The sequence below is a fragment of the Orcinus orca genome, chromosome 17 (genome assembly GCF_937001465.1).
Source record: "Orcinus orca chromosome 17, mOrcOrc1.1, whole genome shotgun sequence".
NCBI lineage: Eukaryota > Metazoa > Chordata > Mammalia > Artiodactyla > Delphinidae > Orcinus > Orcinus orca.
In genome coordinates, this window is record NC_064575.1 from 11,225,867 (window position 1) to 11,251,826 (window position 25,960).

A 25,960-nucleotide genomic window follows, 5' to 3' on the forward strand; every position below is an offset into this window, starting at 1 on the left:
AGAAAAAAAATACAGCCTGAAATTTTTCCTATTTGCCCAACAAGTTAAATAGTACCCTCCATTTATTTTTTACTGATTAAAAAAAAAAATTCTTTGTTCATTCTCTTAAGAAAATATTTGAGCATTAAATACGAGCCAGGTACTACTACAGACTTTCTCGGTTCTCAAAGAGCTAAGTAGGGCACAGACACTGGTAAATATAATTCTAATCTAATGCAATAAACACTACAATGCATATATGTACAGGGGCACTGATCCAAACCCAGGAAGAAGCAGGTGTGGTGCTGGGAAGGAGATCAATGGAAGATGCCCGGGAATTAGTCGGATAACACACTTGCAGGTAGTGAGGAGAAGGTGCCAGGCAGTGTGGATACAAACAGGCTTTAGTGAAATCAGTAATGCTTATACCACAAAAATGCAATATCCATTCAATTTTAATTATGTTACCTTTTATTATTTTACAATATATTTCAAAAAATGCTGTTACAGTTGCCTTAACTGCTCTATATATAAGACCTGGAATCAAAGAACACTGAGAATTAGAACACACAAACATCAAGCTGTAATACCTACTTGTGCTGAACAATTACTATCAAAAGGATGTCGTTTTTTAAATAAGCAGATGTGTGGCAATGCAAAATAAAATACAAACCTGTTAGAACAGTAAACTTTGTTTCAATGGCTATAGAAAGGAGGTGGGTTTGTTTTGTTTTGTTTTGTTTTCAACACATCTGGTCTGGCAGCAAGTTGTACTATGCATTTAAAGCAATACATGCCCTGAAAGCTTATATTTTCAGTTGTGCGCATCACCTGAGTCAGAGCCCAGGTGAAAAAATATTACTCTCCATCCCTCAACACCCCTCCCTCTATAAGGTCACAATGTTCTTGAACTCAAGATTCTGGTTGGCGAACTATTTTACAATAATTCTTCTCCAGTGACACTGGATGCTTTTAGTTTTCTCTAAAAGAGAAGCAATGAAAATGCAAGGAAACCCTCCAGGGTCCAATTTTCACTTCACATTCTCCAAGGAGTTAAATAGCAGCTCTACATGTTGACGAAAAAAGTTTTCGATTTCCTCCTATTAGTTTTTAATCATATTAGCATTAAACTTTATCTGGAGTTAGTTGGATTTCCAAAAGAAAATTTTTTGTTGCCAAATATTTCAGAAATTTAATAAAGCATTACATATATGTAATTAGCTCTTAAATCTATACCAAAAATATATATGTATATATATTTATATTTATTTATCTTACCTTTGCTGAAGTCCTGTTTTTTTCTGGCAGAAAGTTTAAGTGGACGGACAAATGCTGGCTTTCTTTCTTTATAAGCAATAATTTGAGTCTTTTTTTCTTTTCATTCAATATGACTGCATGTTCATAATAAATTCACAAAAAGCAATACAAGGAAACACCTACTGAATAGGCATCTGCCAAGTAATTCATGTTTTAAGGTCAGACTTTACCAAATAGCACTATGGCATTTTCCATTTTTGTTTTCTTTTTTCAAGTTTGTCAGTTCTTTACCACTTTTTTTTTTCTTCTTCTTAGCAGGGGATAGTGTGTAATCACAAAGTAAGGCCTAGAGACCATTTACAGTCACTCCCAATATTAGGGTGGACATAATTCTCAAGAGCTGATATAAACCAAACTGAACAGCAGTCAACTAGAACCACATTTGGTCACATTCAAATGGTCTCCAATAACACTTTGCTGATATACATGTTTCCTTCTCGACTGATTTTGTGTTAATCTTTTAAAAATTATAACAACTAAGACTGCCAAGTTTTTGTAGAGTTGTATTTTTAGGGGTCTGTTACATTGCAATGAACATGTTTTAATTCACAAAATGTCACTAGTGACGTCCTTTCTATAAACATGGTTGGCAAAATAAAAAAGGCACAAAAGGGGAATTATGAGAAGTGCTTTCAAAGCAAGTATCTTTTCATGAGAAAGAAAGAGTACCAAAGCAAGTATCTTTCATGAGAAAAGGCAAAGTGTTCAGTAATTCATGCACAACTTGAGCTAAAAAAAAAAAAAAAAAAAAAAAAACTTCTCTTCAGATAGGTCCTGAGGCTTGAGAAAACAAGTTTTCCTAATCACGTGCTTTGTGTAAAATAAAATGTAAAGCTGCACAAATACATGTTTGGTTTAACGGTGGACCCATGTTTTTTAAAAAGTGAGGCAATTTAAACAAAGGAAAACAAAACCAAAACACCTTCATAAACAAAGCAATTCCACCTGTAGTCTGTCCTTTTTACCACTTAGTGGGGTAAAATGTCCAGTAAAATGCAGCATTCTTAATCATGTAATCTAGAAACTTTTCATGATAACTTATTGCAAATTGCACTTGACAGTTCACCACAACAATGGAAAACTGGCCCCTTGTTCGTTTACACAGTCCTTGAGCCCCAAGCTGAAGTCACCAGTAAAACGATCTGGATAAAAAGTTTGCAGCTGTGCTCAGCCAGCTAGCTCCACCCTCTGGGTGTGAGCCCACCCGGGACACTGCTTTGTCCTGCTCCTTTGTGGGACTCTCGTCCTCAGGCAGGTAGTCGGGCAGCTCTGTGTTCTGTTCTACTTCCACAGGCGTGTCTTGGAACGGGACCAGCATCTGATGCAGAGAGCACGTTAAGAGTTGTTACAAAGTCAACCTAATTGATATAGGTACATGTCAAACGTTAAAAGTCAACTTTACTTCTCATTCTCATCACCATATTTATTCTCAGAGGTTATATTCCTTTAAAAAGTATCCTCTTCTATGAAGGTAGGCCCAATTGTTGAGCACTGTGTAAGCACAGAAGAAGTAGACGTGAAAATTCTGATGCTTTTCTCCTGAGGCTCCAGGAATAAATGTTCAACCTCTATTTAAAGACGACAAAAACAAGCAACCCGCTGCTATGGGGCCCTGAAGGGCCAATGAACCTCCTTTCTGTGGAAACTCAAATGAGCTAAAGCCATACAGATTCCTCTTCCCTATCACAAAGCCAGTGGAAAGAGGAGCAAGATGCAGAGATTATCACTATATATACCTGCCCAACGATGGGACTGGATCTTTATTTTTGGACCGGCAAAACCAATTAAGGGTTAGAAAGTATTTAAAAACCAGTGCAAGGAAACCACATATCCTTTATTTCCAAATAAAATCAGCAAGACATCTCCACTGACATCAAGAACAGAGTCTGAGAGATTCTGAAATCCACCAAAGATCTCTCTGTATTTCTAAAAGTGTTAACTGTTAACCAAGAAACATTAGGATAATCTGACTCAGCAACATCGCTATATACTCAGCAGCTGTTAGTCTAGAAATACTAGCAATCTGCTGGCCACAAGGGATAATCAAGAGGGAGTCAAGCATAAAGCAAACTAAATCGAGCTTTTACCTCTTCTCCACTTTCGCTTTTCACGACTTGCTGAGCCTTCATAACCTTGGTTGATGCTATCGCTGATGCCAAAGCCTAGGCCAGGATAGAAAGACAACAATCTTGAACACCGATGTGTTTACCCGTAACCTCAAGCATATTTAGCCATTTAAAATACCAACCTCTGCTTTCAGATCCGAACGGATTCGCACCACACATCTTTGAACAGCCATTTGAAAAGTAAAGCTAATAACGCCTTTAATTTTTAACAAAGCTTCTTCACACAGGTTTCTCCGAGACTGAAAAGGTAAAAGCAAATTGTTATTAAAACTAGCAAAATAATAAGGGAATAAATCAAATCAAACAACACTGAACTAGTCTTTATATTTGGGGGAAAGGAGGGAACACAGGGCAAGGGAAAGCTAATGTCCCTATTTCAATTCTACAATCACATATTTGAGGGCACAGAAAGGGTGGTGCTTAGTCAAGTTTATGAAAATTTATAAGATCCAACAAAATAGTAATTCCTGCTAGATTTTTTTCAAGCTTCATTACTAATATTTAATTTTAATCATTTTAATCAGAAATAAATTTGCCAATGTTAATTTAAATCTTAAACCAAACAGAATGGAAGAATAATACAGAAAACATGCTGAAAAGCAGTTTCCTCAAGCTCAAGGGTAGGCAAACTACGGTCCAACAGCTGTTTTTGTAAATAAAGTTTTATTGGAAACACCCACACCTATCTGTTTACATATTGTCCAAGTCTAGTTTCACCCTCTAGCAGAGTTAGTAGTCATAACAGAAACCATATGCCTGCAAAACCTGAAGTGTTTACTATCCAGCCCTTTAAAGAAAGGGTTTACTGACCCCTGCTCTAGCTTAAAAACCTCCAGGGATAAATTCTAACAGACTGAAGTTAGAATTAGTGAGCATTCAGTGTATGAGTCACTATTTTTTAAATCACTTGGTATTTATATCACCACATCCCTCATTCATGGCATTCTCAGTGGTTACCACTGCATTCTCAAGGGTTATCAATATCCACTTTTTGGTTCTCATTTTCCTCTTGACAACACAATATAACATACGCCCTTCAATGCTTCTTTGACTTAATAATACACTACCCTGGTGTTCTGCTTACACCACTGAGTATTTCATCTCTCATTTTATCTCCAAGGTCCAGTGCTAAAACTAAGTGATTTTCTTTCTACTTCATCCCTCAGTAAACTATTCAGATCACTTCAACCATCACTTCCATGTAGAAGCACAGATGTCTACCTCCAATATGACTTTATTTTCATTTGTCTACCAACAAATCCACGTGGATAACAAGTGGTCATCTTAAACACAAGATCCAAAGAGAAAATGAATTAAAAAGTAACTGCAGTTCTCCCCCCCATCCCTCCCTCCCTCCTCCAACCCATACATCAAATCAACATCTCTAAATTATCCTGTCTCTGTATTGAGACCAGGCTCCGATTCAGTACTTCTGAGGGGACAGGAATCAGCAAAGGACACCAAGTCTCTGGGTCATAGCCTAGGAAGCACTGCCTTCAATTACCTGATTCATTCTTTTCTATTGAATAAAATCAGTCTTCAAACTTATTCCCACATCCTTCAAAACAACTCACATCATTGTTTATCTCCTACTTAAACTATTTTTCCACTTCTGCGTTTCAACACTATTCAGGCAAGGGTCTCGCATACAGTGGTGCATGGCAGCGCACGGGGCTCATGTACTGCACTGTCCCTTCTGCAAAGCGCCTTTGGTGGATTAGTGCCCAAAAGGTCCATGTTTATCTCTTCCACATATTCAACACCAGGTAAACTTAACAGTGAACGAAAGTTTACATAGCATATACAACATGAAAGTTAGGATACTACCAGTCTAATCTGTTTCCTTATTTTAAATGTGAGGAAACCAAAAAATATAAACGTTAAGCAACTTTCCTGGTTTATCACAAGAGTCTGACATTAAATTCCAACTATGTGTGACAGTGAAAAACCAGACCCATGATGCCAATTCATCTTTAACACAAATTAACACATTTGCAACAGGTAAAGGGGGGTGTCCAATTCCAAGATGTAAACATGAGATCTTCAACAGAGCAAACAGATCAAGAATTAGCTACAAAGGATGAGTAACTTCTTGATAGGGATAGAAGGTCAAGATTAGGTTTTAAGAATCATAAGCAGATAAAATTAGGAATTGGGCAAGGAGGTTGATGGGTCAAAGTTAACTGCCTGGCAATTGCTAGGAGAAGGGTGGGGGGGGGCGGGAGGAGAGAAGAAAGGGAGAAGGGGAGGGGGAGGAAGGAAGAGGAAGAGGGAGGGGGAGGGAGGGAGGAAGAGGGGAAGGGGGAGAGAGAGTGTATGTATATCAATTCGAAAGATGTAGATAGTAGCCTCTCTCCAATTTCTGAAGACTCCATGGTAGCATGATTTGCAGCTGAGAAAATAAAGCAAAGGGAAAAATGCTTGTGACAATCCAAAATCAGGAATATCTTTCTAAAAGCCTTGATACATACACTAAAATAATGTACACTGCTTTCATTACTAGTGAGAGTAGACACGTTTCCCTGCGTAGCTGTCCAAAGCAGCAGTTAAGAGCGGGGTTCTGCAGCTAGACCCACGCTGCCTAGATTCAAATCCCATGTCCTTCACTTACCACTTCTACTACACCAGGAAGCTATTTAAATTTGGTGTGCTTCTGTCTCCTCATCTGTAAACTGGGACTATAAGTAGACCTTATAGTTTTAAGAAAAATAAATGAGTTAACACACCAGAAAGTTACCTGCAAGTACTGCAATAAATGTTAGCTGATACTATTTACTGGAAATTACATCTCTTCCAGGAATTTCCCATTTTCCTGTTGGATTTTCCTTTGTTGATTTTTTTAATATATATTTTTAATTTTTATTCTTTTTAATTGGAGTATAGCTGCTTTACAATGTTGTGTTAGTTTCTGCTGTACAATGAAGTGAATCAGCTCTATGTATACATATATCCCCTCCCTCTTGGACCTCCCTCCCACCCTCTCCCCCCATCCCACCCATCTAGGTGATCACAGAGCACCGAGCTGAGCTCCCTGTGCTATGTAGCAGGTTCCCACTAGCTACCTATTTTACACACGGTAATAAGGCCACTAACCTGATGTCAATTATTCATTACAAATATTTTCCTACTTGTTTTTACGTTTTAAGAATACATTTGACAAAGCAAAAACTTTACTGTTAAACTAGAGCTCTTTCCTAAAGCAATTTCTTCCACATCCTTTTATTACTCTTAGGTATCTTCTTAGTTGTCTATGTGTGAAGGCTCGACATTCATGGCTCCCTTTCTTGGGAACATGCACTCTTCCACAGATATCCACTGGCTCACTCCTAAGTTTTGGCTAAATGTCAGTTTCTCCAAGAGGATTTTTAAACCATCCTATTTAAAACTATAATCCACCATCCCACCCCTTAGCGATCCCTAGCTACCTTCCCTTTATTTCTGTCCATGGAACTTACCACTTCTACTATACTATAAAACTTGACTTGTTGATGGTCTCCTCCAACTATGAGATTAGCTTAATGAAGTCAAACACAGGATTTATGAGAACTTTTGCTTATTTTGGTCACTGCTGTATCCCTGGTGCCTAAAATAGTGCCTGGCACATACTAGGTGCCAGGTTATGCCGCCAAAACATTACAGTACAGTTTCAAAGTTAACCTGCCTTTTTTTTTTTTTTTTGGATTTTAGCAATTACATTTTTAAGATATAGTGGCCTATATATATATTTTTTAATATATATATTTATTTATTTATTTACTTTTGGCTGCACTGGGTCTTCGTTGCTGCACACGGGCTTTCTCTAGTTGCGGGGGCTACTCTTCATTGCAGTGCATGGGCTTCTCATTGCGGTGGCTTCTCTTGTTGCAGAGCATGGGCTCTAGGCGTGTGGGCTTCAGTAGTTGTGGTGCGTGGGCTCAGTAGTTGTGGCTCGCAGGCTCTAGAGTGCAGGCTCAGTAGTTGTGGCACACGGGCTTAGCTGCTCCGCGGCATGTGGGATCTTCCCAGACCAGGGCTCAAACCCGTGTCCCCTGCACTGGCACGCGGATTCTTAACCACTGCGCAACGAGGGAAGCCCCCTATGTGGCCTATATTTTTGTGTGTGTGAGCTTTGTTGGGTTTTATTATTTGGTTTCTGCTAGCTTTAAAAAGGAACTGTACTGTTTTCATTAACATTAAACAAATGGTACTGGTGACAATTTATACATCTTAATATCTTTCATTCAATTAATTTACATTTACCAGAACCTGCTTTCTAGAAACTTTTTGGGATCTTGTGGCCCCAGTTTTGATAAGATAGTTGTTAACTTATTTGGCAATGTCATGGATGATATGCATATGAAAAGTTTTCCCCAACCCCTGTTTACTGAATCCTAAATCCTGAGGGCTAGGTGCCCCAATACCACAACTAGAAAAAGCTGTGGATAATCCAATGTAACCTACCTGGCACAGCTAAAGAGATAAGTGGTAATCCACCAGTTGCCACCCCTCAATATGTGAAGGTATATAACTTATCACTGCTCAAGATAACTTCAGGGAGACCTGCAATTCCAGTCAAGATGGAGTAACAGGGACCAGATTTACCCTCAAGGCTTAAACAACTAAAAATACAGACAAAATAAAATGAATAAAACAATGATTTCCAGGTGTTGGAAAGCAGACGCCCCCGAGAGAAGGAAAGCAAATGCAGTGAGGCTCACCAGCACAGCAGCGGATTGCCTGGAAAATTTTTAGGCTGCAACTCACAAAGCAGGAAGCCAAGCAGAACCAGCAGTCTCCCCAAGTTGAGGACACAAAGTTGAAAATTCAGGGAGGTCAAGGCAACTATAATTCATAGCACAGAGCATGAGAGGACACAGTTGCACAAAGGGAGCCCCGCAGAGAGAAGACACACACCAGAGTTCAGCAATGGGTTCCCCTCTGGTTTTCAGCTGAGTGATGAAGGGTGCACGAATGTGAGGAAACAACCAGGCTGGAAGGGAATAGAAGGAACCATCCTGCGTACTCACACAGGGCTGGGAGTACTTCCTGTCCCCATCAGCCAGAGCAGAGAAAACTGATATACACAGGGCATAGACAGAGAACCCAGAAGAGTATGGCCTCAGTAGTGTAGTAAAATTATCCCTAGGTTAAACGGTGCTGTAGTCTGCCTACCAGAGCTTAAAGGCAAGACTCAAAAACATCTAATGTTTGCAAGTAACCTAACTGATCCAGAACAGAATTCAAGAATATTTAAAGGCTTTGCATACAAATACATGCAGTATCCCAATATGTAAAATTTGTAATATCTGGCATCCAATCAAAAATTATGAGGCGTGCAAAGAAGCAAGAAAATACAACCTATAACTAGAAAAATCAGCCTACAGAAACACACTCAAAAATAACACAGATGACTGAATTAGTTGACGAAGACATTAAACAGTTATTCTAACCATATGCTGTATGTTCAAGTAGACAAAGTATAAACTGTTAAGGAGATATAAAAAAGGCTCAAATCAAACTTCTATAGATAAATAAAATAATGTCTATGGTGAAAAAAAACACTGGTTGAGATTAACAGCAAAGTAAATACCGGTAGAAGAAAAATTTAGCAAATATAGCAACAGAAACCATCCAATATGAAAGAGAAAAAAAGAATGAAAATGAAATTAACAGAGTATCAGTGAGCAATGGGACAACTTCACAGGGTTGAATATGTCATAGGAATCCCTGAAAGACAGAAAAAGTACTTGAAAAAATAATGGAAAAAATTGCCCAAATTTGCTGCAAACTATAAACCCAGAGATCCAAGAAGCTGAATAAACATGAAGAAAATGATACCAAGGCACATCATAAATAAACTGATCAAAAGCAATAATAAAAGAGAAACTATTAGAACAGGCAGAGGGAAAAAGTAAGATACATTACACATAGAAGAACAAAAAAAAGAATGACAGAATTCTGAATAGAAACAATATAAGGGAGAAGACAGTGGGACAATATTCATAAAGTATGGTAAGAAAATGAACTGTCATCTAGAGTTCTATACACATAAAAATATCTTTCAAAAGAAAAATACAATAAGGACTTTTCCAGATACACAAAACTCAAAGAGTTAGAGACTTCAATATCCATCTGACTTTTTTTTAATTAATTAATTAATTTATTTTTTGGCTGCATAGGGTCTTCATTGCTGTGCGCGGGCTTTCTCTAGTTGCACCGAGCGGGGTCTGCTCTTAGTTGCGGTGCACGGGCTTCTCACTGCGGTGGCTTCTCTTGTTGCGGAGCACGGGCTCTAGGTGCACGGGCTTTAGTAGTTGTGGTATGCAAGCTCAGTAGTTGTGGCTCGCGGGCTCTAGAGCACAGGCTCAGTAGTTGTGGCACAGGGGCTTAGTTGCTCTGCAGCATGTGGGATCTTCCCGGAGCAGGGCTTGAACCCGTGTCCCCTGCATTAGCAGGAGGATTCTTAACCACTGCGCCACCATGGAAGCCCATCTGATTTTCAAAAATGGACAGAACAGCTGAACAGAAGATCAACAAGGAAGAAGACGACTTAACACTGTAAACCAACTAAACCTAACAGACACTTGTAGAACACAAAGGTATATACATTCTCAAGTGCACATGGAACATTCGCCAGGATAGATCTTTAGGCCACAAGACAAGCCCCAACAAGTGTAAAAGGATTGAAATCATGCATATGAAATGAGATCAGAAATCGGTTAACAGAAGGAAATTTGGGAAATTTATGAATATACGGAAATTAAACAACAAACTCCTAAACAACCAATGGGTCAAACAAGAAATCACCAAAAAAATTAGAAAATACTTTCAGATGAATGAAATGAAAAACTACATACCAAATCTGATGGTATGCAGAGAGACAGTAGTGCTTAGAGGGGAATTTATAGCTATAATAACTACATTAAAGTAGAAGAAAATCTCAAACCAATTACCTAATATTCCATTTAAGAAAGAAGAAAAAAGGGCTTCCCTGATGGCGCAGTGGTTAAGAATCTGCCTGCCAATGCAGGGGACACGGGTTTGAGCCCTGGTCCGGGAAGAACCCACATGCCACGGAGCAACTAAGCCCGTGCGCCACAACTACTGAGCCTGCGCTCTAGAGCCCGCGATCCACAACTACTCAGCCCATGAGCCCATGTGCCTAGAGCCCGTGCTCTGCAACAAGAGAAGCCACCGCAATGAGAAGCCTGCTTGCTGCAACTAGAGAAAGCCCACGCACAGTTACAAAGACCCAACACAGCCAAAAAAAAATTAAAAAGAAACAAGAAAAAGAAGAGCAAACTAAACCCAAAGCAAATGGAAGGAAGGAAATAATAAAGATTAGAGCAGGGGAAAAAAAGAAAGAGAGAATGGGGGAGGGGTGGATAGAAAATCGATGAAACTACAATTTGGTTCTTTGGAAAGAGCAACAAAATTGATAAAGCTTTAGCTAGACTGACCAAGAAAAGAGAGGAAGAAGACTCAAATTACTAAGAGCAGGAATAAAAGAGGATATATTATGACCAATCTTACCAAAAGAAAAGGATTATAAGTGAATACTATGAACAACTGTATGCCAACACATCAGATAACCTCTATGAAATGATATATTCCTCAAAAGACAAAACCATAGGGCTTCCCTGGTGGTGTAGTGGCTGAGAGTCCGCCTGCCGATGCAGGGGACACGGGTTCATGCCCCGGTCCGGAAGGATCCCACATGCCGTGGAGCGGCTGGGCCCGTGAGCCATGGCCACTGAGCCTGCACGTCCGGAGCCTGTGCTCCGCAACGGGAGAGGCCACAACAGTGAGAGGCCCGCGTACTAAAAAAACAAAAAAAACAAACAAAAAAAAGACAAAACCATAAACTGACTCAAGAAAATATGAATAAACCTATACAATAAGTAAAGCAACTGAATTAATAATCAGAACATTTCCCACAAAGAAAAGCCCAGGACCAAATGGCTTCACTGGTGAATTCTACTAAATGTTTAAAGAAGAGTAACACCTATCCTTCAGAAACTCATCCAGACACTTCCCAAATCCTCTTATGAAGCCAGGATTACCCTGACACCAAAACCAGAAAAAGACAGCACGAGGGAAAAAAAGACTACAAAGCAATATCCTGTATGAATACAGATGCAAAATGCCTCAATAATATACCAGTAAACTGAATGCAGAAGCACGTTAAAAAGGTTATGCACCATGACCAATTGGGATTTATCCTAGGAATGAAGGGCTGGTTCAACATACGAAAATCAACTGATGCAACACATGATATTAACAGAACAGAACAGATATTAACATGATATTAACAGACATTTCTCCAAAAGAGAAAATCTGTGATAAATTAAAGACATACACAATAAACCCTAAGTCAACCACTAAAAATGGCCAATAAGCATGTGAAAAGATACCATCATTGTAATTAGGTAAATGTAAATCAAAATCACAATAAGATACCACTTCACACCCACTAGAATAGCTATTTTTTTAAGAAATGGAAAATAAGAAATGTTGGCAGGGATGTGGAGAAACTTGACCCCTCACACCTTGCTGATGGGAATCTAAAATGCAGCGGCCATTGTGGAAAACAGTCTGGCAGTTGCTCGAAAAGCTAAACGTATCATCCAGCAATTCTACCCTTAAGAATATACCCAAGAGAACTGAGGACATATATCCACACAAAAACCTGTACATAAATGTTCATAGCAGAATTATTCATAATAGCCAAAAGGTGGAAGTAAGCCAAATGTCCATCCTCAGCAGACCTGTACTACTTACTATAAGAAATGTTAATGGAGTCCTTCAGGCAGAAGGAAAATGATATTAGACGAAAATCTGTATTTACACAAAGGAATAAAGAGCCCCAGAAATGGTAAATACGTGGGTAGACAGAAAATAGTCTTATTTTTTAATGTCTTTAAATACTTGTAAATGGTTAAGATGGATGGTAATTCTATGCTAAGAGTAATTTACCACAAAAAAATTTTTAATAAAAAAAAGAGAATATTTAATGTAGTAACAAAGTAATTTGGGGTTTATAACATATGCAAAAGTAAAACATATAACAAGAACACAAAGGCAGAGATAAGGCAGATGAAAGGATAGTGTTATAAGTGTCTCATGGTGATTAGTGTTAATTGAAGCTAGACTGATAAGTTAAACATAAGCCACGACAAAACGAGAGCGTGGCATGGACATATACACACCACCAAACGTAAAATAGACAGCTAGTGGGAAGCAGCCGCATAGCACAGGGAGATCAGCTCGGTGCTTTGTGACCTCCTAGAGGGGTGGGATAGTGAGGGTGGGAGGGAGGCAAGAGGGAGGGGATATGGGGACATATGTATATGTATAGTTGATTTACTTTGTTATACAGCAGAAACTAACACACCATTGTGGAGCAATTATACTCCAATAAAGATGTTAAAATAAATAAATAAATAAATAAATATGATTTAAGACATGTTAAAAAAAGTTAAAGATACAGAAAATAAACCCTAAATAAAATTCAAAAATAAAAAAAAGATACACAAAATAAACCCTAAATCAACAAACATAAAAGAAAGGAAGGAAAGAGAATTAACGCAAATAAGCTAACAAAGGAGATAAAATGCAATCATAAAAAACTTTCAATTACTCCAAAAGGCAGAAAAAGAGGAAAAGAGAACACATGGGACAAATAGAAAGCAATTAGCATGATGGTTATTTTAAATCCAGTCATATCAATAATCATATTAAAGGCAAATGATCCCAGCATTCCTGTTAAAAGGCAGAAATTTTTCGGTTGGATTAAAAAAGCAAGGCCCAACTATATGGTGCCTATAAGAAATCCATGTGAAATACAGACACAAATAGAAGATACACACTATAATCAAAAGAACGCTTGAGCAGCTAATATTAAAAGCAGACAAGGGACTTCCCTGGCAGTCCACTGGTTAAGACCTTGCTTTCCAATACAGGGAGTGTGGGTCCGATCCCTGGTCAGGGAGCTAAGATCTCACGTGCCTTGTGGCCAAAAAACCAAAACAGAAGCAATATTGTAACAAATTCAATAAAGACTTAAAAAATGGTCCACATAAAAAAAATATTAAAAAAAGGGGAAAAGGTAGAATGAGTTGAGAAAAAACTACACTGTACAACTACTACTGTATAATACTTTAAAAGACAGTACAATTGGTATTACATTTTCCTTAAACGTTTGGTAGAATTCACCAATGAAGATATCAAGGCCAGAAATTGTCTTTATGGAAAGGTTTTTAACTACGAATCCAATTTCTTTGATAGACATAGAGCTATTCATTCAGGTTATCCATTTCTTTTTGAGTGAGCTTTGGCAATCCATCTTTCAAGAAATTTTCCTGTTTCATCTACATTATCAAATTTATTAGCATAAAGTTATTCAAAATATTCACTTATTTTCCTTTCAGTGTCCACATTAAAAGATCTATAGCAATGCTGTCTCATTTCTGATACTGATATTTTGTGACTTCTCTCTTTTATTCTTGATCAATTTGGCTAGAGGTTTATCAATTTAATTGATCATGTCAAAGATCAGCTTTTGATTTCATTTTTCTGTTTTCCATTCCACTGATTTGTTTTTTTTGTTTCTTCTCTTCTGCTTACTTTGGATTTAATTTGCTCTTCTTTTTCTAGTTTCTTAAGGTAGAAGCTTAAGTCACTGAGTCCTTTCCCTTTTTGTATATATTCAGTCATTTGGTGCTAATGAATTCCCCTCTAAACTCTGCTTTAGCTGCTTCCCACAAATTCTGATACTACATCTTTTAAAAAATATTTATTTATTTATTTTTGGCTGCATTGGGTCTTTGTTGCTGCGCGCAGACTTTCTCTAGTTGCAGAGAGTGGGGGCTACTCTTTGTTGAGGTGTATGCTTCCCATTGTGGTGGCTTCTCTTTGTTGCAGAGCAAGGGCTCTAGGCACGCGGGCTTCAGTAGTTGTGGCACACGGGCTCAGCAGTTGTGGCTCGCGGGCTCTAGAGCACAGGCTCAGTAGTTGTGGCGCACGGGCTTAGTTGCTCCGCGACATGTGGGATCTTCCTGGACGAGGGCTCGAACCCACGTCCCCTGCCCTGGCAGGTGGATTCTTAACCACTGCGCCACCAGGGAAGCCCCACATTTTCATTTTTATTCAGTTCAAAATACTTCCTAATTTCTCCTTTGATTTCTTCATTGACCCATGGATTATTTTAGAAATGGGTTAGTTTCCAAAATTCTTAGGGGGTTTTCCAGGTATCTTTCTGTGATTGATTTCTAACTTGCTTTTCATTGTGCTCAGAGAACACACTTTGCTTGGTTCTAATTCTTTTAAATCAGGACTTGTTTTATGGGACACAATATGGTCTATCTTGGTAAATGTTTCATGTGCACATGAAAAGAATGAATATTACCTTGCTGCTGAGTGGGGCTTTCTATAAATATCAGTTAGGTTAAGTTGATTATTAGTGTTGCGTCTTCTATATCCCTGTTGATTTTCTGTGTACTTGTTCTATTAATTGAGACAATGGTATTCAAATCTCCAGCTCTAGTTGTGAATTTATTTCTTCTTGCATTTCCGTCAGTTTTTGCTTCATATACTTTGAAGTTCTATTACTAGGGCATAAATATTTGCAATGGTTATGTCCTTTGAATAACTGACCCGTTAAGCACAAAATGCCCCTCTTTATCAGAATAAAATGCTAATATTGGGACTTAGTCTTTTCTTTTTAATTTATTTATTTTTATTTATCTATTTTTGGCTGTGTTCAGTCTTCGTTGCTGCATGTGGGCTTTCTCTAGTTGTGGCGAGCGGGGGCTACTCTTCGTTGCAGTCTGTGGGCTTCTCATTGTTGTGGCTTCTTTTGGTGAGGAGCACAGGCTCTAGGCATGTGGGCTTCAGTAGTTGTGGCACACAGGCATAGTAGTTGTGGCTCGCGGGCTCTAGAGCGCAGGTTCAGTAGTTGTGGTGCACGCATGGGCTTAGTTGCTCCACGGCATGTGGGATCTTCCTGGACCAGGGCTTGAACCCGTGTCCCCTGCACTGGCAGGCAGATTCTTAACCACTGTGCCACCAGGGAAGCCAGGGACTTATTCTTAAAGACTGTTAGCAGGTGACACTGAGATAACCAGTTAACATGATTTCTCTCTCGCATGTTATGAACCATGTGTTTATAGAAGTCTTACCGTATCATCAAGACCATCTATATGCAAAACCACTGTTTTGGCACGTTTGTTTGTGGTTCCCAGAAAAAACTGAGCTTTCCTTCGACGTGAATTCATTTCATTGAAACTATCACCATCTGCCATATTGGAAGACTGAAGAATTTCATAGATTTCAGAGGCCAGCAGTTTTGTTTCTCCTGGAGTTGTAGTCCTTGAAAAGAAACATATAAATTAACAAAGTAGTCTTGCCACTTCTACTGATTCTGTAATTTTATTCCTCAACTTGGAAAAACCTTGTTTTCTTCATTCTGATCTATACTTTATTTCTAGAGTCACATAGGCTACATCTACTTAGATAAACAAAATAGTTACAGACCACAGACTGGCAAAAATGGTTATAGGAAATAAATACTCCCACCATCACTATTTTTAACTTCCTTTATTTCATAGTTCAAAGTGTCATCATTTTCATACAGTAATAAATTCCTTTCTGGAAGATTTTCAATTTCTATCTACTTAAAACCAAAAATTTTTTAAAGAATAACATAGTCAAATCAACATGATGGTCCCACTGTTGTTCTAAGTATGTTTTTCTGGTAGACCTCATAGGACTAATTTTATTGCTGCCCTTCCTACGAAACAGTTAAGGGAACACCTCTATAGACACAGATCTCCCTTAAAGCTAAGTAAAATTTTGTCTTAGGCAGAATGAAATTTGCAAAAGCATATAAGCAAAAATGAAGTAAAAACGATTACAAAAAAATGGTTCTGGGGCTTCCCTGGTGGCGCAGTGGTTGGGAGTCTGCCTGCCGGTGCAGGGGACACAGGTTCGTGCCCCAGTCCAGGAGGATCCCGCGTGCCACAGAGTGGCTGGGCCCATGGGCCATGACCGCTGAGCCTGCGTGTCCAGAGCCTGTGCTCCGCGACGGGAGAGACAACAGCAGTGAGAGGCCCGTGTACCGCAAAAAAAAAAAAAAAAATTAAAAAAAAATAAATAAATAAAATAAAATTTTAAATATATATATATATATATATATATATATATATATATATGGTTCTGAAGAACCTAGGGGCAGGACAGGAATAAAGATGCAGACCTAGAGAATGGACTTGAGGACGTGGGGAGGGGGAAGGGTAAGCTGAGACGAAGTGAGAGAGTGGCACTGACATATATACACTACCAAACGTAAAATAGCTAGCTAGTGGGAAGCAGCCGCATAGCAGCTCTGTGCTTTGTGACTACCTAGAGGGATGGAATAGGGAGGGTGGGAGGGAGACGCAAGAGGGAGGGGATATGGGGATATATGTATATGTATAGCTGATTCACTTTGTTATACAGCAGAAACTAACACAACACTGTAAAGCAATTATACTCCAATAAAGATGTTAAAAAAAAAACGAAGATACTTCTTGATCTGGGCACTATATGAGGTATCACAAATATCTATGCATGTTGCTGTTCAAAAAATTAATGATAAATAATTATTGCCTTATTTTTTAAAAATGCTTTTAAAACCAAAAAGAAAAAGCCAAGAGCATCTACAGATTTGGAAGCAGGTATCTTAGTCTTTAAAAAAAAAACCAACAAAAATTACTATTCAAATAATGTGATTCAAAACATTCAAGTACAAAAAGTCTAGAGTTATATGGTACAGTTGGCCATAAGCCTAAGAAAGACCGTATAATTAAACAAGTATTAGTTGCCCTAAGCTTCTTAAGCAAGTGAAAATTGAAAGAGCTGATTAATGCCCTGGATTTAGTTCAGTCTTTAAAATATGACACCCGAGAAAAGACTATCTTGAAAAGCTCTTTCATCTAAATAATTGGAATTCTGCTCTCAGTAATTTACTATTCCATAATGAAGTATATTGATTCCTCACCACTTTTTCTAAATAGTTATCTATATTGAAAATGTTCAAAATGTTATTCATAAAACACAACTGAAAGGTGAACTCTGATCTTCATTATATATCAAAAATAATTTTCATTTTGAATGTATTTCCTCACTAGTCATAAACACCAATTCACTCTAATCCTATATAGATGCTACTAATATCATTTTATACCGCCTATAAAAGCCAGTTAAGACTTCCATATACTTCATGAAAGCAGTGAATATACTATTTTAATGTTAAAGACTTGCTATCATCTTTTGAAGATCTTCACAACTTTTCCTTTAGGAGTTGGTTTTGCTTTTTTTTTCTGTGTTGTTCACTAAAAAACGTGTTCTTATAACATTTACGCAACTCAGAAAATCATCCTTCATCTTTCAATGCAAAAACCAATCCTAACTTTAAAAGGGTTCTAAGAAGGCAGTCAGCAGCTCTGCTTAGGTAACAATGAAGTCCAAAGGCAGGAAAACTATGATCCTTGAGCAAAAGTCCATCATTTACATATCATCTCTGGCTGCTTTAACCCACAAGGGCAGAGCTGAGCGCGGCAACAGAGACTGTGAGCCCAACAAAGCCTAAAATAGTTACTATCTGGCTTTTTATTTTACAGAAAAAAAGTTGCCACCCTCTGTTCTAAAAACTTTACAAAAAACAACATAAAAATCAAGGCAAAATGGAGCAGCGTTTTCAAGAATCACAAGAAAACAAAAGGTGAACCATGGATGCAGTCCAGTTTTCCTTCAAGTATCAAGGTTACAGAAAAGGAATTTTAAACATGAAAGAACTCAAGGAATATAAGAGTCTTACTTGAGCAATCTACTAGAGAATTAAGCTTCAACCAACAAAAAGATGACTAGGAAAACTAGCAAAAGGACTGATGATGAGCATTTTACACATTTAACTGTAGATCTAAATTTAAAACTAAAGTGGAAAAGAGAATAGAATATATAAATGTTCTGATAAAGTAGAAATAATGCAACTTAAAAAAAGAAAGGAAAAGGGAGAAGAAAAGGGAAAAGTAGAAAAAGTCTGACTATGGGAGTGAAAAGATTACCATTAAAACTAACAAGCAAGATGGTGAAAGTTTAAATAAGAAAACAGAAAACTGAGAACATTTCTTTAAAGTATAAGTACAAAGGTAACCACTATAACAATAAGACAAATCAGAAGAAATTTTCAAGATAAAAGAAGAAAACAGCAGGCACAGAAACACAACTATTATAATATACATGGTAATTACAACAAAAGTGGGTTAAGATGAAATATATCAGTAACAGCAATAAATATAAATGGACCTAGCTCACTAATTTAAAAGATTTTTTATTTTATTTTTATTGGAGTATAGTTGATTTACAATGTTGTGTTAGTTTCAGGTGTACAGCAGAGTGATTCAGTTACACGTATACATATATTCATTCTTTTTCAGATTCTTTTCCCATATAGGTTATTGAGTAGATAGAGTTCCCTGTGCTATATAGTAGGTCCTTGTTGGTTATCTATTTTATATATAGTAGTGTGTGTATGTTAATCCCAAGCTCCTACTTTATTGCCCCCACTAAAAGATTTTCATTTTGACTCACAAAACAAGACACAACTAAAAGTGATTCAGAAATAAAGGAATGGGCAAGTGTAGATAAGGCAAATAGAAACAATGAGAACAGGAATTGTGTACTGATATCACACAAAGTAGAATTCCAGCCCCAAATCCAAGCATTAAACATGACAAAGGACACATTTTTTTCTCCTAAAATACATACTTCACAATGACTATATATAAGTTATGAAAACATATATACCAAACAACAACATGTATGGAGAAAGAATAAAGCAAATGTTAAAATAGTAAAACAAGGGACTTCCCGTGTGGTCCAGCGGTTAAGACTGTGCTCCCAGTGCAGGGGGCCTGGGTTTGATCCCTGGTCAGGGAACTAGATCCCACATGCTGCAACTAAAAGCCCGCATGCCTCAACTAAAAGACCCCCGCATGCCACGACAAAGATCTCATGCCGCAACTAAGACCCAGGGCAGCCAAAATAAATAAATATTTAAAAAAACAAAAACACAGTAAAACAAATGGTAAAATGTTAAAATTCGGGGACTACTGGTGTACTTATCTAGGCATCAGTGTACTGTTTGTACAACTTTTCTGAAAGTCTGATGTCATTTCAAATTAAAGTTTAAAAAACTATGTATGTATAAACACATTTAAATGAAAACATAAATGGCATTATGGATTTTCTTTTTTATATTTTTGAATTTTTATAAATAAACCACATATCGCATACTTGTAATAAGATTTTAAAATAGTATTTTAAAGAAAATAAAAGAACACAGAAGAAAGGCATAAAGAAATGAAGCACATACTTTTCATCCAAGATTTTAGCAAGAAGAATAGACCACCATTACTATGGCACTGTTTCAAAATCTAGAATTTTAGGAAGTTCTCTAGATGAAATGAGGTATTTTAAAGTTGAGATGCCACATTTTATTAAAGTGACTTTTATTTATAGCATACTTCATGTTAGATATTCACAACTGCCTTTATAAAATACATTTTGTATCAAAAGTATTACTCCTGAAATACAAATTAACAAATGTCTTAAACTGCATTTAGATATCTTCCTAGACTGACATTTTGAAAATTCTCTTCACAAAGGGATCCAGGGTTAAAAATAAAATGTAAAAAGGTTCTAACCTCTAAGGACAAGTTTTCATTTATGGAAGATTAAAATTAGAACACAATGCCAGATTCATTTTGAGTGACAGAGAACTTAAAATTCTCTTTACAGTTGAAGAACTGAAAGTAACAGTGACTTTGAAATCAATCCAACTGTCGATCTGTAAGCACCAATTTGACCTAAACATTAAGTCAAACCTGCTGTTGAATAACTTGCTAAAATCTCAGCAAAATTTTGTAGCAAAAAATAATTTGGTGATAAAAGGGCAAAAATTTCAATACACAGAATTTTCCCTATTTTATAAAACATTGCTCTCTGCTTCTCATGTTAAGAATAACCTCCACTCTCCCCACTTACTTCTGCTTTCTGGTTTCCCCTCTGATCACTCCAGATGAAGGTTTCTCTTCAGTCAATAAAGCAGCATCCCTCCACAATGGACTTTCTTTGTTCTATGGGTCTCACCGGGATATGGGAAGATCCTTTTGCTGCTTCCCTAGTTGTATAGTTCCACAGAATCATAGCTAAATCTCCCAACTCAGTACTCCTAAACAGAGAGAAAACCTGATCCGAATCCCACCCTGACTGCCTAGCTGTCATGGGGCAGCCACATCAATGAAAACAATTGGGGTACATAATTTAGATCTCTTGTGCTATGGCTTACCAAGATGACCTATACAAGAATGGAATAGTGGTAAATCAGTCATCTGTATCTGCCAACAAAGACGTCAAAATGCAAAATAATGTCTGAAGAACATAATTCTACAGTGTCAAAACAATTATGCATATATAAAACTCACCCTGCTCTATATGATAAAAACTTTTCCTTTTGATTTAAGAATTTTTAATACAGGTACCCAAAAGAAAAAAGTAAATGAGGAGAAAATAATAATGCCAGAGCAATCTAATTTCTTAAAAAAGGAAAATGAGGGACTTCCCTGGTGGTCCAGTGGTAAAGAATCCACCTTCCAATGCGGGGGACTCGGGTTTGATCCCTGGTCAGAGAACTAAGATCGCACATGCCGCGGGGCAACTAAGCCCGCACAACTACTGAGCCCATGTGCCACAAACTACAGAGCCCACGTGCCCTGGAGCGCCAGCGTTCTGGAGCCTCCTCGCCACAACTATAGAGACCATGTGCCCTGGAGCCCTGCACCACAACTAGAGAAGAGAAAACCCGTATGCCACAACTAGAGAGAAGTCCACGTGCCACAACAAAAGATCCCGTATGTCTCAACAAAGATCGCGCACGCCGCCAACTAAGACCCGACGCAGCTGAAAATAAATAAATTAAATGAATAAATATATAAAAAAAATTATGTCCAAGCCATGAGATAATTCACAACACAAAGCTAAACATGCTGAACCAAAACCTGATTCTAATACTTCAGTCTTAATGTTTACAAGCTAAAACACATAGTTTTATTGACCTTCTGATAACAGTAACTGATAAATTCTAAGATGATTATTTTAGTAAACAGAGGTGACTTTTAAGAAAGCTTGAAAGGTAACCTTCAAATCTGAGATCTCCCACAGCCAAATGAGCTGGACAATATATATAAAAATTATTACATCATTTCTCCACTTCTGAGAGGGGTACAGGACCAAATTATAATGGCGTATGCAATGAATGCATACCTGTTTTACTGCTGGAGGAGCCAGCAACGATCACCACAGTGTCCTAAAAAATATACATCATTTGTATTAAAGAGAAGCTGCTTGTGGCAACCGTGGAGACACTGCTTGGATCTCCCTTTAAGAAGGAAACCTGCCCTTTGGCTACAGGGAGTAGAATGGTAGAGCCACCAGCAGTAGTGGCTTTGAGATCTCTCACACCATTCAATCCTTCATTCCAAGGCCTGACCGTTCCCAGGGAGACCCCACTCAATGCCTGGGCAGCAGGGGCACAATAGGGCCTGGCCATTTCTGCCCAATACAAGACTCATCTACAGGGTAATCCTCGCTTTGGAGCTCCCCCTTGAGCTGTCTGTCAGATCTGCATTGCAATCTGAGACTCTCCTTGCCCCATTTGGTCTCCTCTTCACTTTCCTTTTACAGATGTCAGATCTGCATTGCAGTCTAACGACTATAGTCCAATCCTTCTTCATTCCCTTCTACCTCTACAGACGATATCTCACAATAAACCTCTTCCATTTCTAACTCCATCTCAAGATCTCCTTCCCAGATGACACTGCAAGATAATGACCTGAACTGACATAATACTTCTCTTATAAAGATACAAGTTGTTGGTCTTCCCTGGTGGTGCAGTGGTTGAGAATCCGCCTGCCAACGCTGAGGACACGGGTTCGAGCCCTGATCCAGGAAGATCTCACATGCCGCGGAGCAACTAAGCCCGTGCGCCACAACTGAGCCTGCGCTCTAGAGCCCGCAAGCCACAACCACTGAGCCCACGTGCCACACTACTGAAGCCCACACGCCTAGAGCACGTGCTCCACAATGAGAGAAGCCACCACAATGAAAAGCCGGCGTACCACAACGAAGAGTAGCCCCCGTTCGCAGCAACTAAAGAAAGCCCGTGCACGTGGCAACAAAGACCCAACACAGCCAAGAGTAATAAATAAATAATAAACTAAATAAATTTATTAAAAAAAAATACAAGTTGTCTCCCTAACGTTAAGATGTTACGGAAACCCCGAACTTTTTGGCCAACCCAATATTTTAGATGTATCTCTCATTTACAGATACACACATACATATGCACACACCACAACCTTAGCCAACCAAGCTAAGAAATTGTTTTATAGGTTAAATCTACAGTACCTCTAAAACTTGCTCTAAATGTTTAAAGCTCAAATTTGAAGCATATTTTAATATCAACATTAACTTTTCATATAATTTCTTACATTTTAAAATTTTTACCACGTATTTTCAGCTTCAATAACCAAACCTGTTAAAGAAATACACAATCTTAAGTTCATCATATGAATAAAATAATCCTACAGAAGGCTCCATATTATGCTTAATCCTGTCACGATTTCCAAAAGAATATGTCAGTTAAAAATAATTACATGGGGGCTTCCCTGGTGGCATGGTGGTTGAGAGTCCGCCTGCCGATGCAGGGGACACGGGTTCGTGCCCCGGACTGGGAAGATCCCACATGCCGTGGAGCGGCTGGGCCCGTGAGCCATGGCCGCTGAGCCTGCGCGTCCGGAGCCTGTGCTCCGCAACAGGAGAGGTCACAACAGTGAGAGGCCCGCATACCGCAAAAAAATAAAATAAAATAAAAATAATTACATGGCATTAAAACATACTAGGAACAAGAACAATGCAACCTCATATTTTATACAACACTTTAGAATTTACAGAGCATTTCTACACGTATCATCCCACTGAATCGAGCACTTTGACGTTGTTACTGCAGGTGTATGGATAAGGAAACTGAGGGTCAAAGAGACCATTTGTCTCAAGTCAGAACTGCAATCCAAATTTTACTAATGCAACTGACCTCAAACCATAGGTAATGATTAATACAACTGATGCCAGTCAATATTTTCTAATATTTATTCCTAACTGATCACCTGAATAAAACAAAAAAAACCCTTCAGTCTCTAACTTGTCATTATTAAAGATCAAGACACCTATCAGGGGTAGCATGATTTAAAAAAAAGATTATTAAAATTAAATTTATCTAGAAGCCAAGAACACTAAAAAAAAAATACACTGCCTTGGAAGTCAGTTTGGATGGCGGTCCACTGATATAATTTAACTTACAGTGCTTGGGAATTATAGAACTTTTGTGAGCACTCAAGCCAAAGAAACTGCAAGTTTTAAAAATCAGTAAATTAAATGGTTATTTATTATCGTCTTAAAGGCAGTCATGTCTTGAATAAGATCAAGATACAAAGTAAACTAAGATAAAACCTCAGAAAGCAGTTTTTTGCTTTCAGACACAGTGCAAATAACAAAACACTTAATCTTCAATTTCTAGCCTTCTACAAGGAAATCAGCAAGGCCTAGGAAAGGAGCAAAACCAGATGTTCCCAGAGGCAACACAGCTGAAGGACTACAGATAAGAAACTCGGCCTCTCTGTAATTTTCTCACCCATAAAACTATTATCTGTCTAACCTACCTCAAAAAGCTGTAAATAGCCAAATGAGATGATAGATATAAAAACCTTCCTAAGATGAAAGGTACAATTAAAAACCACCCATTTGCTAGAATTCAAATTAAATGGCCCTAAATCTCTAAGAGACATCGCAATGATTCTCAGGAAAATCTCACCAAAAGCCCTTTTTGTCATGATAAAGAACAAGGTTCTTTCGAGTAAGACTGCGAGGAAGTAAGAAAAGAATTATGTACTATACTATAATGCTGCACATTTTCAAATGCCACCTGTGTTGCACTACTAGCAAATCCATTTACATCTACTTCACAAAACTTCATACAAGGTAGGACTGTCTCTTTTTAGAAATATTATTCATAAGTACAATGTGTATCAACATTTTAAATAAAATTTGAGCATTTTCATAAGGACTACTGTTAATATCAACGTTTAGAAATAATCACAACACTGACCATCAGAACATTTTTGAACATATAACCCACGAAAGTATGCCGTCACATTAGAGTACAAATTTCAGTAAAGTAACATGACCCACTTTTCTACTCCATTAGGAGACACTATCTATTGTACTTACTTCTGTATAACACCTTGCAAGCTTAGCATCATACCCAGCTCTCCTTTCATCTTTTCTCTGTTAGCACGGCACTCTGCCAAGTATCGAAGAGCCTACAGCGAGAGCAGGAATAGGTCAGTCCACATGCCAGACTACTCAAAATTAAACCCACTACTAAGCTACTGCGAGAGGAAAGAGTGAAAAACAGGGCTTTGCTTTTTAGAACCAATTGGTTTTGAATGTTTAGAAACTCTTCTTTAAATGTGATAAGCAGAGCAGTCCTCTAGGGGACAAAAATACTCCTTTGAGCTGCCGTAGCTGAATCTGCTCTTTGAAATGAAGGTTCCCAACTTATCTGCAAGGTCAAAATTAGGCTGTTCTGGTTTCATTTTCACCACTTCATCTTGACAAGGATACAAGGAACTATAGTCCATTTATTAATTTCAGGGAGCAGTCCCAATAGCCATCATTTCCCTAGGTGCTTTTGACATATTAATTAAAATAAACTGCTGAGAGGGACAAAACATACAACCCCCTTTATGGAATGAACTGTTTCTAGTTTTATAAAACACCTTTAAAATGACTTTTTTTTTTTAAACTGAAAACCAAAAGATGAACTCACTCTCACAAATTCCTATTCTGTGAATTTAACTTTTCTAGGATGCTTTTCTCTTAAGATTTAAAGTACATTTTTGCAAGTACTTCCTTCACATGCTGATTCTTGAGGGTTAGCTGTTCTACAAACTTCCTAATCTCTGATCATTCACTGCAGACTTTACTACCTGATTCGCAGGGGAATACCTCTGTGAACTACACCATCCAAAGCTGCCCCCTCAGTTCACTGACCTTCACATTTCCTACTAGTCCTCTACACTACATTTCCAAAGTGCCTGGTCCTTACCAAAAATGGTACTATCCATGAAATCACAAATCCAACAACCCGTCTCTGACTGCAATCTCCTATCCTTTCTGTAACTAGTCTTACCTTGATTTTCACTTTGGTCCATATAGGATTAACTGCCAAGGGAACTGCCCTCCCTTCATAAAAAAACTAACAAACAGGGCAACTGGATGAGAAGCAGCATAGGACTGGAATCCCTAAGAGAAATGATGAGGCAGATCCTACAACTGCCCCATCTTACTGCTTTGGAAGCAGTTCCAGACTGCAGCACAGGGAGAGGGAAGCCCAGTGAAGT

The 25,960-nt window shown here is 38.1% G+C and overlaps 1 protein-coding gene across 1 annotated transcript in view; it reads right to left on the reverse strand.

Moving 5' to 3' along the window:
* Window positions 1-427: 427 nt before the first annotated feature.
* The window catches only part of ARMC1 (armadillo repeat containing 1), a 34,561-nt gene continuing 9,028 nt past the window's right edge, over window positions 428-25,960 (reverse strand). Inside the window, exons 3-7 of the mRNA XM_004274971.4 lie at window positions 24,786-24,877; window positions 15,581-15,770; window positions 3,545-3,661; window positions 3,384-3,458; window positions 428-2,614 (exon numbers count right to left, since the gene is read on the reverse strand). Of these exons, the coding sequence (XP_004275019.1) occupies window positions 2,423-2,614; window positions 3,384-3,458; window positions 3,545-3,661; window positions 15,581-15,770; window positions 24,786-24,877 (666 nt within the window). The 3' untranslated portion in view covers window positions 428-2,422. The remainder of the gene's footprint in view (window positions 2,615-3,383; window positions 3,459-3,544; window positions 3,662-15,580; window positions 15,771-24,785; window positions 24,878-25,960) is intronic.